The sequence below is a fragment of the Carassius auratus genome, unplaced genomic scaffold, assembly GCF_003368295.1.
Source record: "Carassius auratus strain Wakin unplaced genomic scaffold, ASM336829v1 scaf_tig00028507, whole genome shotgun sequence".
NCBI lineage: Eukaryota > Metazoa > Chordata > Actinopteri > Cypriniformes > Cyprinidae > Carassius > Carassius auratus.
In genome coordinates, this window is record NW_020525698.1 from 55383 (window position 1) to 72150 (window position 16768).

A 16768-nucleotide genomic window follows, 5' to 3' on the forward strand; every position below is an offset into this window, starting at 1 on the left:
AGTAGCTCAATTTTAGGACAACCGTAAATAAAATCTAATGCAGTTTGAAAAATTGTCTTATTTACTGTGTAGCTAAAAGTATAAATACAACCAACATGATCATACATACATCAAAATATTTAAATTTTATTGAAATGCATGTTTAGATACTTTGACATATTTACATTGTTTGGAAAAAAAAATACACCATGTTTAAAATTGATAAAGACGACACAACAAAACCACAGAACGTAAAAAAAACCTCACACTGTATTCTGAGATGAAGGAAATATCTTACAGGAAATCATCTCATAAATATCCAAAGCACACAACTAATATTACAGATTAACTCGCCTGTCTTGCGTCCATAAAATATCCATATATTTGGTCAAAACTTAAAATGAGCCATTCATCTGTCTGTATGAAAACAAAAAATATAGAAAGGCCACTGGCAAATTTCACCTGTTTATCAAAGGACTTCTGTCAGTTGGCATTTGCAAAATGTTTTGCGTAAGTGTTAATATTTTTGTTTTATAAATAAGGCCGAAAGCGAATCCAGACAAACAAAAAACGCATCACGCATTTTAGTTTCACTACTGATCTACAGTCAGCTCTACCGTTATTTTACGTAAGACTGTTCAGTTGCGTAAGTCTGACACTGCTCAGATCTCGAGTCTCGTGCGTCACTTAAATTCACCAGTTTACATCGACAAAACAATTTAAGCTGGGAAAAGGCACCAGTGATTCTAAGTGGTATAAAGAAAACAGGCTTCAGCTTAAACATGAGCAGAAATGAAAAGACACTTTGAAGCTGTGCATCAATCTTTCCATTGTGACGTCGAAGTCTGAAACCGAACTGTCAGTTAAGGCCATTCATGTCAAAGCATTAGAAATCCCTAAAATTATCTTATGTTCCCTAACAAACTTGTGTTCTCACGAACGCAGCACATTTATTTCAAAACCATTTTATTTAGTACGGTCACCAGGCCTCAGGAACTACAAATTTTAAGATTTTCACCAAAAGTTTTATGAATGATTTACGAAAATCGCTCTGCTTAAACTCTTATACTTTAACTATTTCTACTTAAAAATTCTGGTCTCGTAAATGGTTTTACCAACAATTTGCATAAATTTGTTTAGCATGAATTCTTACATATGGTTTTACGAAGCAATTCTCCAAATTAATTTTGAACAAATTCACGCAAATAGATGTAGGAAACAAACCATTTTTTAAATCTCAAATTATGATGAATGGATTTACGAATGAGTTGTGCAAATTCGTTCCACTCAAAACCTCAAGTAATTTTATGAACGATTAACCCAAACACAATTACAGAGTTTTGCGAATTACTTGCATAACTTTGTTCTAGGAAAACTCTTGAAAGTAGTTTTAGGGAAAGATTTACACAATGTTTTGACTCAAATTCTTATAATTGGTTTTACGAATGAGCTACTCAAATCTGTTTTACTTAATCTAGTAAACAGTTTTGTGAATGATTTACTTACATTCGTTCCACTCTAAATATTTGAAAGCAATTTTACGAACACTTCACACAAATGCTTTTAGCTGATATTCTTACGAACAAATGACTTCTCCACGAATTCTAGCAAAAAGTTTTAAGGAATGATTTACACCATTTTTCGACTCAAATGGTTTTACGAACAAGTTACACAAGTTTGTTCAACGTAAATTTTTTACGAAAAGTTTCACGAGTAATTCCCACAAATTCAATCTGCTTGCGTTTCATGAATGGATTTTGTTATTTATGTCATTGCTCTGCCCTTCTGATAATGGGAACACACTGTGTTCTGAAACATTGCTGACCAGGATAATGTCCCTGAGTGAACTATGGTAATGAAGATCTACACAGTCAAAACTGAGCAACAAAAAAGGAAAGAAAATTGGCAACAACAACAAAATAAAAATTGCCTTTGGACAGAACCATCATTAAATATATGTTCTTCTATAAACATTTCTTTAAAAAGTGGTGCTCTATTGATGATTCAGCATGTCTTAATCATGGAGACTTTCTTTCCTGTCTGTAATTTCCATAAACCTTAATTATCAAACTCAGGTGTATTTAAACGAAACTCTGCAGAAAGGTAGAGCTCTAGGTGCAAGACTGACCGTGTCTCCGATATAGCTTTATGTTTCAATAAATGACAACAGCCTCCATGCGCAGTTCGTTCCTCAATGGGGAATAGGGGGAGTGGCCAATTCAGCCACATCGAAACTCCCGATCACACGTTAGTGTCCTGTAGGAGGGGCTCTTTGACCTCTCCAGGTGGGTGGGGACTGTGCGAGTGGCCGTGGGGTGACGTGTGCTTCTTCCAGCTACCCGCACGAGCGCCCATATGGGGGTGTTCAGGAATGAAAAGTGCCACCAGGAGCGCCAGCAGCACAGAACATGCACCGAAGAGGAACGGCGGTCCCGGGATTATTGCATTCTGTAAGGGGAACACGATAAACACAATAGTAAAAAACTTTCCAAAAACTACAGTCTACAGTGAAGGCCTATTTAGATACAAATTTTCTAAACTAAACTACGCGCAATTACTTTTTAGAATGCATCTCTATAAACTCTGTTACTATGATAATTAATTCATTTTTACATAGAGAGGCTAGACTGAGATTTGAATTGCTTGGATAACTAAAATTCTAAGAATTTTAGCTCTGTTTGAATTCTAGCATGTATTTTTAAGAATGATTTTAATCGATTCTGCCTGGAATTGTTTTACAAGCAATTTAAAAATTGGTATCAAAAAATTCCTTCAGGTATTAATTTATGTTTTTTTCAGAAAACAAATTCTGAAACAATTTAGAATTTTTTTTTGAGTAGTATGAATACAAATTTGTTCAAATTAGACAGCTTTGATTTCTTAAGAATTGTTCTACAAGCAATTTACAAATTCTGCAATTTTACAAAGTTTACACAAATTGGCTCTGCTCAGATTATTACGAATAGATTTATGAACAATAACCAAAAAAACTAATTCTGTTTGAATTCTTGCAAATAGTTGTATTCTACTTGACTTTTAAAAAATTCTATGAACAACTTTTCAAAATTTCATCATCTACACATTCTTACGAATAGTTCTACAAACAATTAACAACAAAAGTCATATACACAAAGGTGTAAATGACTTTCATCTTTCAGACAAATCCAGTCGGAGTTATATAAAAAAATTGTCTTTGATCTTTCAAGTTCTATCACTGCTATCAGCGGGTGTTGCACTGCTTCAGTCCAAAAGAAGTTAAATAAAAAGTGCCCATCCATATACACCTAGGATGCCTCAGGGGTGAGCAAAAGGCAGCCTAATTTTAATTTTTTGTGTGAACTAACCCTTTAAAACTTGAGGTTGAGTTTTTTTTTCAATTAAATTATGCAAAATGTCATAAAAAATCTTTGCAAAGATTTCACACTTCACAGCGTTTAGTACAGGGGTCTCCAATTCTGCTCCTGGTGAGCTACTGTCTTATAAGGGTTGGAGACCCCTGGTTTATTAGCATCGGCCTTCGACATTTTTACAAAACTTTAGTGTCTATTATTAAAAACATATTTATCCATTAAAATAAACCTAAATTGTCAGTAAACAGCAATCAGCATGGTTCAGTTCAATTCAACAATGTGCGGTGACTCACCTGTTGGTGGTGATCTTGGTGATGCGTTACATCCGGTTCTTTCTCTGGAACTTTGTCCAACTCGACATGAAAGATGTAGAAGATGAAACCATAGAGAGCCGGACCCAAACCGCTACACAGCCCACGGATTCCCGTAACCATACCCTGACCCACACCTACAGAAACAAGAGCTTTACAGTCAGCCTCAAAGAACAACCCTGAATCTGTAACATCGTATAACTCAGGAAAACCCACCTTGTTGATCCGGATCGGCTGTGCGGGAAATCAAGGAGCTAATAGCAGGGAACGTCATACTAGACATGCCGGCAACAGCTCCAGCTGCCCACATCATCCTGGAGACACCATGCGTTGGACAAAAGTTGTAACATTATTCTTAAAGCTACAGTTACATTATTCTCTTTATTTTGATCCATTTTAGAAATGAAAACCTAGGCTTTCGGTCTTACCAAGGCTCCGATCCAAACCCGTACCAGGCGAGCTGCAGAATCTGAAATCCCAGTCCCAGCAAAATTGTGTTCTTGTTCCCGATGGAACGCATTAGAAAACTTAATACTACGGTCTGTAGATGGGGAAAGAGCCACATTTAACATAACTCACATTAAAAACTAATGATTAGTAGGTATTTAACGGGAAAATACTGACTTGTGCAATAATAGACAGCAATCCTAGGACAGCGATGAAAGCAGCGACACTTTCAGGTGAAAATCCCATTATCTGCATAAGAGGATCAAACAATAAAACTGAGAGGATTTCGATAAACCAGACTTGACCCAGTAAACACAATTAATTAAAGAGCGAGTTAAAGGTTAACCACGGAGATAACTGAAATCTCTCTCCTGTCGTACCTGTTGCAGATAGAGGAAGAAGCTGGAGGTTTGTCCGGCCTCAGGCAGATAGGACAGGAACACTGTTATACAGATGAGCAGAACCGTCGAGTCCTGACCCACTTTCCTCAAAGACTGCAGAGAGAAACAAACGGCCGTCTCAATCAACGCAACACTCTTCTTGATTTAAGAACAGCTCGATGAACAATTTACATTCATCTGTTCTGTTTAACGACTTCATTCGGACTTCATTCTGACTTGATTCATGAGTAGTTTACAAATTGGCACCAAACAGTTCTTTCAGATATTAAACTTTTATATAAATCCTCAGCAATTTTACTATTTACTCATATCAATGGCTCTATGAGAAATTAGCTGAGCAGAACAATTGAGTCTTGACCCATCCAACTGTAGAGAAAACCGCTGTTTAAATGTAATTTAGTTGGTGGATATTTAATTGTGCAACATAACTGTACTTATCGAACACATTCAGCATTTCAAATTAATCTTAATAATTTCATTTCAAAAGCAATGCATTTAAAAATACTGGTTTTGGTTTTGAGTGTTTTAGGTTTATTTACAAATTGCTACCATTTTAATATCAGTCATTTATTAGTTCATTGGTCAAAAAAATATTATAATAATATAAAAAATAGCATTGGTTAGAATTTTACTATATACACACACACAATACAAATATTGCTCACAATGTGCTGTACTAATGCAGTTTGAGATGAAAAATAAATTATTACCTCATAAAATTAATATAAAAATAATTAATAAACTTGACTACTACGCTGTTAATTAACATTTTAGGTATATAAATTAATAAAAAATTTAACAACTAAAGTTATAATATAGCAGAATAGAAATTTACACAGAAAATGTACAAAAGCAGCACATAAAAATTACTACAATTATAATAATTATAATTAAATTAGAATATAATTTATTATTAACAGTATATATATAATATAAAAAAAATAAACATTTCATGATAAATACATTCAGATATCCTTGCAAACTTAAACATTAAAGTAATATGCATATGTTATTAGAAGATAGGGAAAAAAAATCATAATAAAAACCCTAAAAGGTACAGCACGTACACATGCTTGTATTAACTCTATCAGAGATCTTTTGCTATTCATTCGTTTATGTGCTTTGAGCCCACATGAGAACTTTAAAATGTGACTTCTAAGCTTGGCAGGACTATATTAACCAATCAAAATCAAGAATAATCTCGTGAGAAACTGAAGTGGGAACTCTTCAGAACGAACCACGTGTGAAAACACCTTTATATGACATGCGTCCAGAAAACTCCTTTATGTTGACACTCATGCTTTCGAGGGGAAATGGGCGTAAAAACACTTCTCTACAGAAAACCACACAGGATACGAGCTAAATGTTGAATGGCGTCCTCTGTTTTAAAATGCACATTTCCAGCCAACACTCACGCAGCTGATTTAATAAAACGGATAATTCAGTAGATTATTCATTTTAAACGAGCACAAAAAGGTCAAATCTACTTACAGCGAAGGGGTCTGCTTGTTCCCATGAGATTGGGGCGCCCCAGGATGCCGGCCTCATCTTTTCCGGCAGCGATTCGGGCACGGCCACCAGGATAAAGCAGATGTCCAGCATAGCGATGGCCGAAGCTAGAACTACGACCAGATTGTCTCCGTACATCTGACTCAGATACGCGCCGATGGCCGGGCTGATCACCAGACTCGCCCCAAACGTGGCTGAGACCTTTTGGAGGAAGAACACAGACATTAATACAAAACAAAGCAGCAAAAGGAGAGATGATGATGATGATGGCGTGTTGATGGGTCATACGTACCATGCCGTACGCCATACTGCGCTCATGCTCCTGGGTGATGTCGGCCACATAAGCGAATACAACGGAGAAGGTAACGGCAAACACTCCAGATACAGAGAACACGGCAAAGTACCACCTGAAACACAACATGCATGTGTATTACAAAACAGAAACAAACCGATATATCGGTGAGACCGATATCTGGGCTATTTGAGATTATCTGTATCAGCTTCTAATTAATATTAGAATCAATATTTTTTTGGTTTAAATGTATTTATTTATAATTTTGACACAAGACACTAGAAAATAATATGAAAAAAAATATATATCAACTTTGTGCAATATTTTAAATAAAATATAATAAGATATCCTTGTTTGAAATGGGTTTGGCTAAAAGAACATTTAGGTTTTGTCTATACTACTAGGTACTTGTATTATTATATTGACTTATTAATTTTCATTGAGTAAAACTAGAGTACATGTCATCAGTTTTCATCGACTAAAACTAGACGAAAATAGTCATGGATAATTCTGACTAAAATAAGACTAAGATGCTCAGACTTTTAGTCGACTGAAACTAGACTAGACTAAAAAGAGTATGAACGTGACAAACTAATAAAAACTAAAATAACCGCTTCACACCAAGACTAGACTAAAACTAAAATTAAAACAGGTCGCCAAAAACAACACTAGTTTGTGAACATCTAATTTGCTTTTTTTTATTAAAAAACAAATACATTAAAAAATAATAATAAGATGAATTAATATTATGAATTAAATATTAAGTTACTATTAAATTAAATACTATTATTTAAATAACTTAAAAATACATTTAAACTATGCAACTCAACTTTTAATATTTTAAACTGTAAATGCAGAAAAATGTAAACTAATTCAAAATATAAAAAAATATATATAATGGACACAGAAAATAATATATATTTTTAAAAACTCATAACTTGTGTACCTCTCATTGGCTTATTTTTAAATTAAGATAAAAACAAAACATAAATCTTGAAAATTTTAGATTAATAAAAAAGGCACATTAAATATTAAATTAATATTAAATCATAAAACAAATTTAATAAAAGCAAAAATAAAATAGACAAAAATATATAATAAATATATGAAGTTCATTAAAATACAATCAACCTACATTTATATATTTTTTAAAAATCCCCAAAAATGACAAAATGTTACAAATAAACATTATAATAGTATATAAATAATACTAAATTAACCATTTTTAAAGGACATTCAAAAGATGCATTTCATGATAAATACAGTCATACATCCAAATCTCATAAACACTACATTAAAAAATAAAATAAAAGGTACACTAAATAAAAATGTATTTTCAATTTAAATTTCAGACTCATAAATTAAAATTTCAGAAAACTAAATCTACATTTCCTTTCATTTTGTTCCAAAAAGAAAAAACAGAAACACAACATACCACGGGCTGATCTTCAGTAAAGGAATTGGTGCACATGTGAAGAAGACGGTGAGTAAAAGAAACGACTTCCTTCCCCAAACGTCCGACAGAGCACCAATCAGAGGAGCGCTTAAAAACGACAGCAGACCCTGCGAACAAGAACACGGCGTTAATGAATCCTGAACTGGATTATCAGGACCTAAAGAGCATGATACTACAGATGATACCTTGACCCCCTGAACCAAGCCGTTCATGAGAAACGTGTGTTTCGGGAACGTATCATGAAGAGCCTGCATACACACGAGACACAAAACAATATCGGTTATGATGCCCATGCAAGACTTTCCTTCCTGATCATATCACAGAGGCATACAATGGGTTTCTAACACCCCTAACATGAAATAAACTTTACCTGATATGAAAATAATATCTCGATTTAACACAACTTACTCTTAAAACAGGTGCAGTCAGCAAACCCCAAGCGAAGAACTCCAGAAAGATGACGATGACGGCATGATAAACGCTGGGGGAACCGAAGCCTTGAGGCTGGAGAGAGAAGAACCAGAAGTGAAGAAACAAACCACAGGTTTACCAAGTAAGTCAGGTTTATCTAAGTTAGTCTGACTTACTGTCAACTGATGTGATTCAAAACAAGTCTGACTAACTGAAGTAATCCTGGATTGATTGGTAAACTTGTTTTATGAAACAGCCCCCAGGACCTAATCTATCAAAATAGAGAACTAGAGGTTTTCGTGACCATATCGTGCACCTGTTTTTTGAGTGCTGACCGCTGCGGATTCTGGCTTATTTTGAGCCACAGACGAGATAAAACACATCCAAAGAGGAACTAGGTTCAAATTCAGACCTGTTACAACCTACAGTTTTAATAAAAACAAGAACAACTGACAGCCGGCGAGCGGGACATTTGATAACGTGTCTGCTTCGGTCGTTTCTGGTGATGTGCGAGTGCGCAAATGATCCTCAACTCAACGGGACGGACCATTACAGATGCGAGGAGCTTATTATTTAAGCTTTAGACATTTTAGACAAATTAGTGACCTTTAGGATATTTATTTTTATCAATGGTTTATGTGTAAGGAAATAACTGTTTTGAGGCAGAATTGTTATTTTTAATAGAAACTATTAAAAATCGCTTCAGTAATCGAAATAGAGATTTAAAAAATGTACAATAATAAATAAATATTAAATGAAAAACTTAAACCAAAATTCAACTGCAGTAAAATAAGCTGAAGTACTAAAAGCACTAAAAACTAAAGAGAAATAAAAATAAATTAAAGCTATATATATATATATATAGAGAGAGAGAGAGAGAGAGAGAAAGATAGATATAAATTAAATAGATATAGATGTATATAAATATCTATATATAGATCTATATATCTATCCATCCATCTATCCATCTATCTATCTATCTATCTATCGATATAAACATGAGAAATACGACAAAAGCACATGAGAAAATTACAAATAATGCCTTGGAAATTAACTGAAATACGGTGAAGTACAAAAATTACTGAAACTTAAAGTGAAATAAATCAAGCTAAACAGAAATCTAAACATAGCTAAAGCTCATAATTACTAAAACTTAAAAAAGAAATAATAATAATGTTGCATTGAGGACTAACTGAAATATAATACTAAAATGACTACATTTACATAAAAACCTTTAAAAAGGACAAAAGCAGAGAACTAAATTAGTAAAACTACAAATACAATCACATTACTGGTTTACTACCATAAAAATAAAAAATGTAAAGATATGGTTCTTGCAATACTAATAAATGTTTTGTTAAATGTTTATACTGTTTTGTTTGAACGTCACCAGAACAGTAAAGTATATAACTATTAAAAGTTTATCCCTATAAAAAAAAACTAAACAAGGAGAATGTATTATATGTACAGCCATGAGTAATAAAAGCTTTAAATCTGTCTAATGTGTCGTCAAACAACTTGTGCATTAATAAAACCACTCATATTTTTCAGGTTTATGTAACGTTACAGATGTGATTTATTGCTCGTTACAGGAAGTAAATGCTGATGTTTACAGCCTTGAATGTCAGTACTCATCAAAGCACTTTGTACTTCAGATATTAACACAATACTTCTGTATCGGTCTATTTAAGAGTTAAAGCTTGCTGTGTGAGGTGTTAGCAAGTGTTTGAGTCCAGCAGACACTCACCGCTCCTCCGTCCTTGATGATGATTTTCTTCGCCAGTAACAAACTGCGATTCACTCGCTTCTTCTTTTTCTGGGTCATATTATCATCCTAGTTCTTCACACTGGGTTAAAATCGACTTCGATTACGCGCAGACGCATGTGTGTGGATGCTGAGTGGGACGCAGAGGAGGGAAGAAGGGGGATTTTGAGATATTTTGGGCTGTTTTCCGTCCATTCAGGTTCGCATCATGTACACAGCAGCCATTTTCGAGAAGAGAGACGCGTGGTGTGCGTCATGACGTCGGCATCATTCGATTCCGCCTGACCACGCCCACACACAGTGCGCACACGTGGTCAAAACACGAGTTAAGAGCAATTAAAATACTTTCTTGCTTCTTCCAGTATTTCTTAAAAAGTAAAGTGTATTATAGTTTGTATTTATTATTTAAGAATTCCCATGTTAACTTTACTTTTTCCTATACCATTTTAACTTGATTTTATTTATCTATATTTATGTATCTTTTATTTTCTGTGAAGTTCACAGAAATTACTCTATGATAATAATAAAAATAACGATACTATTATTATAATTATACTACTATTATTGCTATAAGTTGTGTGTGTGTGTGTGTGTGTGTGTAGCTCAAAGTCTGCAAAGGGGTAAAAAAATTCATTTTTTTATGTATCACCTTTTATTGAGAAATTATACAACATTTTATACAACACAAAATTGAAAAGGATGTGATAAAATTACATTTTCTAAAAAATGTCAATTTCATCAAGTCAAGACTAAATGTCTACTCACATGCATTATGTATTACGTATGTTATGGTCTCTTAAAGAAAACATGTTGAATCCACTCAGACTACCATTTTCTGCTTTAGTCAAAACATTCGCATGTACTCCCTGGACCCCTGCTTCTCAAACGTTCTGCTTTGTATTGTGCAGGTTATTTTTGACAGACATCAGTGTCATTAAATATTCATATGATGTATGAATACATGATTTGAAAAGAGGTGGATTGTTAGGTAATAATCATTTATTTATTATCCAGCAGTTATTCGGTGATGTATGCCTGTGAGAGTTATGTTTTTGTTCTAATATTCCAACTGACAGCCACCCTAAGTTTTTGACAGACATGATATCATGCGTGAGGATTGTTAGGTAATAATTATTTATTTATTATCCGGCAAGAATTCAGTAGTTACTGAAATGCTTTTTGCGTAGTTCATACTTATTTTACAGAACCACGGTTTATTTTGTGGTTTAGTTCATATTTGCGTATTTTGATAAATATACTTTGACTTCAGTAAGTGCACTGGATCTTACAATATAGACCCCTTACAATTTTTGGGTTGTAACCTGATGTCTCTTGTGGTGCATGTCCATTAAATCACAAATGCAAAACCGTAATGTTGATGAAGTTTATTTTGCATTGAACAAAAGAATGTTTCATGTCACTGCAGTACCATGCACACAAGAATCTGAATTCAGTCCCAATGACAGATCCCTTCAGGTTGAAGATTCCTGATGTTGGAAATATTTACAGGGCAGAGGTGCCTCCCAGTCCTCTAAAACATATTCACATTTACAAGCTATAAACAAACAAAACAACAGACCACAGCACATAAATACCACACACATTACAGTTTCTGTCCTGTAGAAGCTTTAAGAAATCAATAATAAATATGTAATGAACACCTACATTTTTAGGTGTTGTAATGTAATGAACACTTTTTTTTCTCTACAGTCTCAGGAAATTTTCTATTTACTGCAAGAAATAATCTACTGCTAGTATGAGTCTGACAACTACTGATAATGTAAAACGGAATTTACAGGCATCCAATACTGAAAATCTTCACTCGTTTTGCACTTCTAAAATCATGTGTTGAGTCATTCACACAATGCCGTGCTACATTATGTATGTATATATGTGCCAGCTGCTGGTGTGAACACACTGCATTAATTAACATGCCAATAAGACAAACCAATATGTGCCAAAAAAAATAGAAAATGCTGTTTTCTTCTCTGAGATGTTCTTGTAGTATTGATGAATTCAGTTACATATCAAATGTTTCCAAGGGTCATGACAGCCATGACGCTAATTTTTGCCATCATGAAACTCTTTTTGTTACAGAAAACCATGATAATTGTATTATAAAAACAACCATCATACAGGAAAGTAAACCATGAATTTTGTATAATAAGAAGAGCCAAAGACCAAAAACATGGCACCTGTGTTTTACAAGAACAATCCTCAGAATGGAAACCATGGCAACAATGTTACTGAAAGCAAATGTCAGACTAGTAACCATGGCAACTGTGTTGTAGGTACAACTGTCAGTCTGGAAACCATGGCAACTGTGTTGTAGGTACAACTGTCAGTCTGGAAACAATGGCAACTGTGTTATAGGTACAACTGTCAGTCTGGAAACCATGGCAACTGTGTTGTAGGTACAACTGTCAAATTAGAAACCATAGCAACTGTGTTGTAGGTACAACTGTCAGTCTGGAAACCATGGCATCTGTGTTGTAGGTACAACTGTCAGTCTGGAAACCATGGCAACTGTGTTATAGGTACAACTGTCAGTCTGGAAACCATGGCAACTGTGTTGTAGGTACAACTGTCAAATTAGAAACAATGGCAACGGTGTTATAGGTACAAATGTCAGTCTGGAAACCATGGCAACTGTGTTACATGTACATCCCTCAGAAAGAAAGCCATGGAAATTTAGATACAGGAACATTTCACAGGTTGGAAACCATGGCAAGCATTTCTCTGGAACAACCCAAAGATAAGAAACCATGGCAACTGTGTTATAGGTACAACTGTCAGACTGGAAACCATGGCAACTGTGTTACAGGAACATCCCTCAGAAAGAAAGCCATGGCAGCTGAATTACAGCAATGTGTTTCAGACTGGAAACCACAGCAACAACGTTACAGAATAACTCTCAGGCTGGAAACCATGGCAACTATGTTACAGGAAAATCTGTCAAATCAGAAACCATGGCAACAGCTTTATGGAATAGCTCTCAGATTGAAAACCATGGAAACTGAGTAAAATGAACATTCCTGGCAACAGAGTTACAGAACTCTTTTAGAAAAGAAACCATGGCAACTATGTTACAGGAACATCTGTCAGACCAGAAACCATGGCAACAGCGTTACAGAACATCCCTTAGACTGGAAACCATGGCAACTAACTGTGTTACAGGAACATCCCTGGCAACAGCATTACAGAACAACCCTCAGGCTGGAAAATGTAACAATGTAACGGGCCATTACATGCAACAGTGTCAAAACTGATGAAAGGATGTTTACAAAAGAAGCGTTACACCTCATCTCTTGATGGAGCACGCAGGGGAATTATAAGGAGTGAGCAGATGTGGATGGCCGACAGAACGTTCAGGTGTTTGTGATGTTTCAGGACTGGTTTTACAGCTACACTGCAGTCCTGATCATCATTTTCTTGTCTTTTCTTCACTCAGTCTCTCCTAAAGTCTTTTTCACATATTTGTTTGATCCGTTCTCACTCTCTCCGTCCCTCATTCGAGTTTGCTGAGGAAGTCGAGCAGAGCGCGGTGGAACTCGCGGGGTTTGTCCATGTAACAGGCATGTCGCGCTCCTGCCAACTTCACCACGGTGTGATGAGGCAGCTGAATCAGGTTCTTATGGGATTGGGCGCCCAGATTGGTATCTAACTCTCCATATATGACCAGAGTAGGAGTCTGTCATACAGATGAGAAGTAAGAGTCAAAACTGAGCATTCAAATCAAGGAATTCTTAAGTGTGAGATGAATCAAAAGAAATACAACACCTGGATGTCGCGGTACTGCTGTGGGGTGATGCCACGTGTGCCCACGGGGGCGATGGGAACAAAGCCGTGTAGCTGGGCACTGTGTTTCTGGAGGAACGGCAGGGCGTAATGACCGCTCATAGACGGGCTCAGTAACACTGGTGCTCGCACCCCCAGAGACTCCAGAAAACGTTTCAGCAGGTCCACGCGACTCTGATCCGACTTAACCGACTCTGAGTCCGGAGAATTCCCAAAACCTGAAGATAAACGAGACGATTTAGTGATCTGCTTTATATGTTTTGAACATATAAAAATGAGCATTTTAAGAACATTAATAAAGAGAATTATAAGTACCGGGCAGATCGAGAGCGAGGGCTTGGTATCCATTGGAAGCCAGCAGGCTGAGGGTGCCCAACTCCTCCCAAGTTTTAGAGGTGAAGGCCTGACCATGGAGAAGCACCAACTGCAGCCTGATGGAGAGGAGATACAGTTGCTGAATCTGTACAGGTATTTAAGAATATATCATAATACTTGTATGCAGATTTTTGTAAGTTAAAAAAATACCATAGTTACTACAGTTTTCATTAAAATACCACTGTCTATCTGTTCATCTGCCTATCAAAACTTCCAAGCAACCACCCAAAATGCACTAATACTAATCATTTTTGCAGGCTAAATCCAGTCAGTGCGAATCCACACAATTGAGAATTTCGTGTAAGGGCGAAAGGTTAACTTCTGCAAAATTAATAAAGTAAATTGATTTTGTGAGGGACAGCAAGGTTTCTCGAAGAAACACAATTTTTTGCAAAAAAACACAAAAGTATCTATCAAGAGAAGACAATATTTTGTAAGTGATGCCAAAGGTAACAAACAAAAGCAAGGTTTCTCATTAAACATAACAATAAAAAAGAAAAAGGGCCTGTGTTTCTCCAGGGAAAACTATATTTTGAGAGAAAAGAAAAGTTTTACAAGAAGACACAAAAGTTGATCTGTGAACACAATATTTTGCAAGAGAACACAAGGTTCTGCAAGTAAGCGAAAAGTTTATTGGGGAAACATGATATTTTGGCAAGAGAATGAAAAAGTTGTCCAAAGCAAAAGCAAAGTTTCTTGGGAAAATGCAGTATTTTGCGAGAAAGCAAAAGTTTTGCAAGTGAATGCAAAGTTTCTCAGGGTTAGACAATATATGCAGGTTCTTGTGAGGTTGTGCAAACGAAGGCAAAATTTCCAGGGAAACGCAATATTTTGTGAGAGAATGTAACGTTTCTCTGTGAACACAATATTTTACAAAAAAGGCAGACGATTTGCAAGCAAATGCAAGGTTAAATCTTTCTAAATCAATATGGAATAGGATATAATTGTGCAGAGAAACAAGTAAATGATTATTCGATAGTATAATGTTAAAATGTAAAATGTATTTTAAAATATTAACTTTGTTAATATTTAATTATAACCACAAATTAAAGGGTTAGTTCACACCAAAAAAATTACAATTCTGTCATTAATGACTGACCCTCATGTTGTTCCATACCTGTAAGACCTTCACCTTCAGAACACAAATTAAGATATTTTTGATGAAATCCGAGAGCTTTCTGACCCTGCATAGACATCAACACAACTGAAATGTTCCCAGACCCACAAACGTAGTAAGGACATTGATAAGACGGTCCATGTGACATCAGTGTTTCAACTTCAATTTTGCAATGTTACAAGAATACTGTTTGTGTGCAAAGAAAATAAAAATAACATTTTATAACTCTCAGATTTAAATATCTTAATTTGTTTTCTGAATATGAACAAAGGTCTTACTGGCTTGGAACGACACGAGGGTGAGTAATTAATGACAGAATGTTTGGGTGAACTAACCCTTTAACCATGGTTTTGCAATAGTAACACTGTGGTTATACAAATGGAAATCAATATGCCAAAAAAAACATGGTTACTATACTTTTACTACAATAAAACTATAGTTAATTCTTGTAAGGGCTGGTACAATGCCTTGCCCCATAGACGTACTGTAAATTCGATTTTTAATGGGTACAAACTGAAGAACGAATCAGATTTAATTCTAAACAGCTTTATGATATAAATTTGGAACGTGCCAATAATGAGCCAAAACTGATGTCTATCTATTCAGCTGAATACAATCATTATATAACTATGGAATCAATTTCAAATGATTAAGTAAGCTGACCTGGGCACGATCTGTCGCCCAGCGCTGTCCACAGGCAGAGCCTCCCTGAAGAAGAGCGGCGGGTCCCCGGGCAGCTGTCCGGTCCTGACCGTGATGTTGACGCTGTTCGGCGGCGGCGGAGGCGGAGGAGAGGCGGCGATCATCCCCATCCTCTGCTGCACCTCCAGAGACGGCTCCATGCTCCCCTGCCGCATGGAGGGCAGCAGCAGATACAGCAGCACTGTGGCCAGCAACACCAGCCCCAAAACCACCAGACGGTTGCGGAAGAAATTCATCGTCTGCATGTAAACCCATTCAGTTACAACAAATAAAACAATCACACTGGGTTTAACAAACAGACACGAGGAACAACCATTAATCTCATTAACCACAGCAGATTAAACCCCCAGACTCCATTTTAACACGGTGACATTTAGAAAAATAAATTAATAAATAAATAAAACGAAAGACATTCTTAAATGCATGACTGGTTACATGAAATACGTGTACATTAAAACTAACTATGCATGATTTTAGTTTTTAGTTGATGCATAAAAGTCTAAATAACATCTAAATAACATCGCTGAAATAAAATGCGCAGACGTACTGCTTGCTATCCTGCCGATGAACGCAAAAACATGACAGCTACGCCGTGCATTTTGTACTCACCTAGAAAGTAGCCGAGATACTGTAAATAGCCAATAATCGATGAGTGTCTGAAAGTTTGGGACCGATCATAATTCGCATGTAGTGACTGTAGCGCGGCGTTAATGCATCACACACAAAAACAGTTCCGTGTGGAAACAGCTGAACGTTTGCGATGGTTCCGGTGCTTTTGACTCGAGGTAATTCCTGGAGGTTTGTGTAAGTTTGTCCTTTCGTGGAAATCTTTTACAATTGTTGCGAAATTATATA

General features: G+C 35.8%; 2 protein-coding genes and 1 long non-coding RNA gene across 3 annotated transcripts; 1 reads left to right on the plus strand and 2 right to left on the minus strand.

Annotated features, from left to right (window-relative positions):
* Window positions 1-106: 106 nt before the first annotated feature.
* Window positions 107-10193, minus strand: LOC113079545 (hippocampus abundant transcript 1 protein-like). Its single transcript, XM_026251782.1, has 12 exons — window positions 9904-10193; window positions 8154-8249; window positions 7931-7993; window positions 7725-7852; window positions 6290-6404; window positions 5980-6198; window positions 4468-4581; window positions 4265-4336; window positions 4069-4181; window positions 3857-3954; window positions 3623-3777; window positions 107-2427 (listed from the first exon to the last, which is right to left on the minus strand). The coding sequence occupies exons 1-12, from the start codon at window positions 9979-9981 to the stop codon at window positions 2221-2223; spliced, it is 1458 nt and encodes a 485-aa protein (XP_026107567.1). The 5' UTR covers window positions 9982-10193; the 3' UTR covers window positions 107-2220.
* On the plus strand, window positions 6248-8241 carry LOC113079546 (uncharacterized). The gene is made up of 3 exons (XR_003281726.1): window positions 6248-6359; window positions 7703-7772; window positions 8165-8241. It is a non-coding gene; the product is annotated as an uncharacterized LOC113079546 (long non-coding RNA).
* A 1098-nt stretch (window positions 10194-11291) lies between the features above and the next one.
* On the minus strand, window positions 11292-16637 carry LOC113079541 (protein ABHD14A). The gene is made up of 5 exons (XM_026251777.1): window positions 16523-16637; window positions 15875-16152; window positions 14035-14150; window positions 13702-13937; window positions 11292-13612 (listed from the first exon to the last, which is right to left on the minus strand). Exons 2-5 carry the CDS (start codon window positions 16147-16149, stop codon window positions 13430-13432), a joined length of 810 nt encoding a protein of 269 aa, XP_026107562.1. The 5' UTR covers window positions 16150-16152; window positions 16523-16637; the 3' UTR covers window positions 11292-13429.
* Window positions 16638-16768: the final 131 nt, after the last annotated feature.

What these genes read in the sequence shown, in the direction of transcription:
- LOC113079545 (XM_026251782.1), bottom strand. Translation starts at nt 9,981, where the DNA reads ATGACCCAGAAAAAGAAGAAGCGAGTGAATCGCAGTTTGTTACTGGCG. An exon ending in GCAGTATGGCGTACGGCATG is followed by an intron (nt 6,199 to 6,289) that starts GTACGTATGACC and finishes TTCCTCCAAAAG; the next exon opens with GTCTCAGCCACGTTTGGGGC. An exon ending in AGCCGATCCGGATCAACAAG is followed by an intron (nt 3,778 to 3,856) that starts GTGGGTTTTCCT and finishes TTGTTTCTGTAG; the next exon opens with GTGTGGGTCAGGGTATGGTT.
- LOC113079541 (XM_026251777.1), bottom strand. Translation starts at nt 16,149, where the DNA reads ATGAATTTCTTCCGCAACCGTCTGGTGGTTTTGGGGCTGGTGTTGCTG. An exon ending in GGGCGACAGATCGTGCCCAG is followed by an intron (nt 14,151 to 15,874) that starts GTCAGCTTACTT and finishes CCTCTCCATCAG; the next exon opens with GCTGCAGTTGGTGCTTCTCC. An exon ending in CCTCGCTCTCGATCTGCCCG is followed by an intron (nt 13,938 to 14,034) that starts GTACTTATAATT and finishes GTTTATCTTCAG; the next exon opens with GTTTTGGGAATTCTCCGGAC.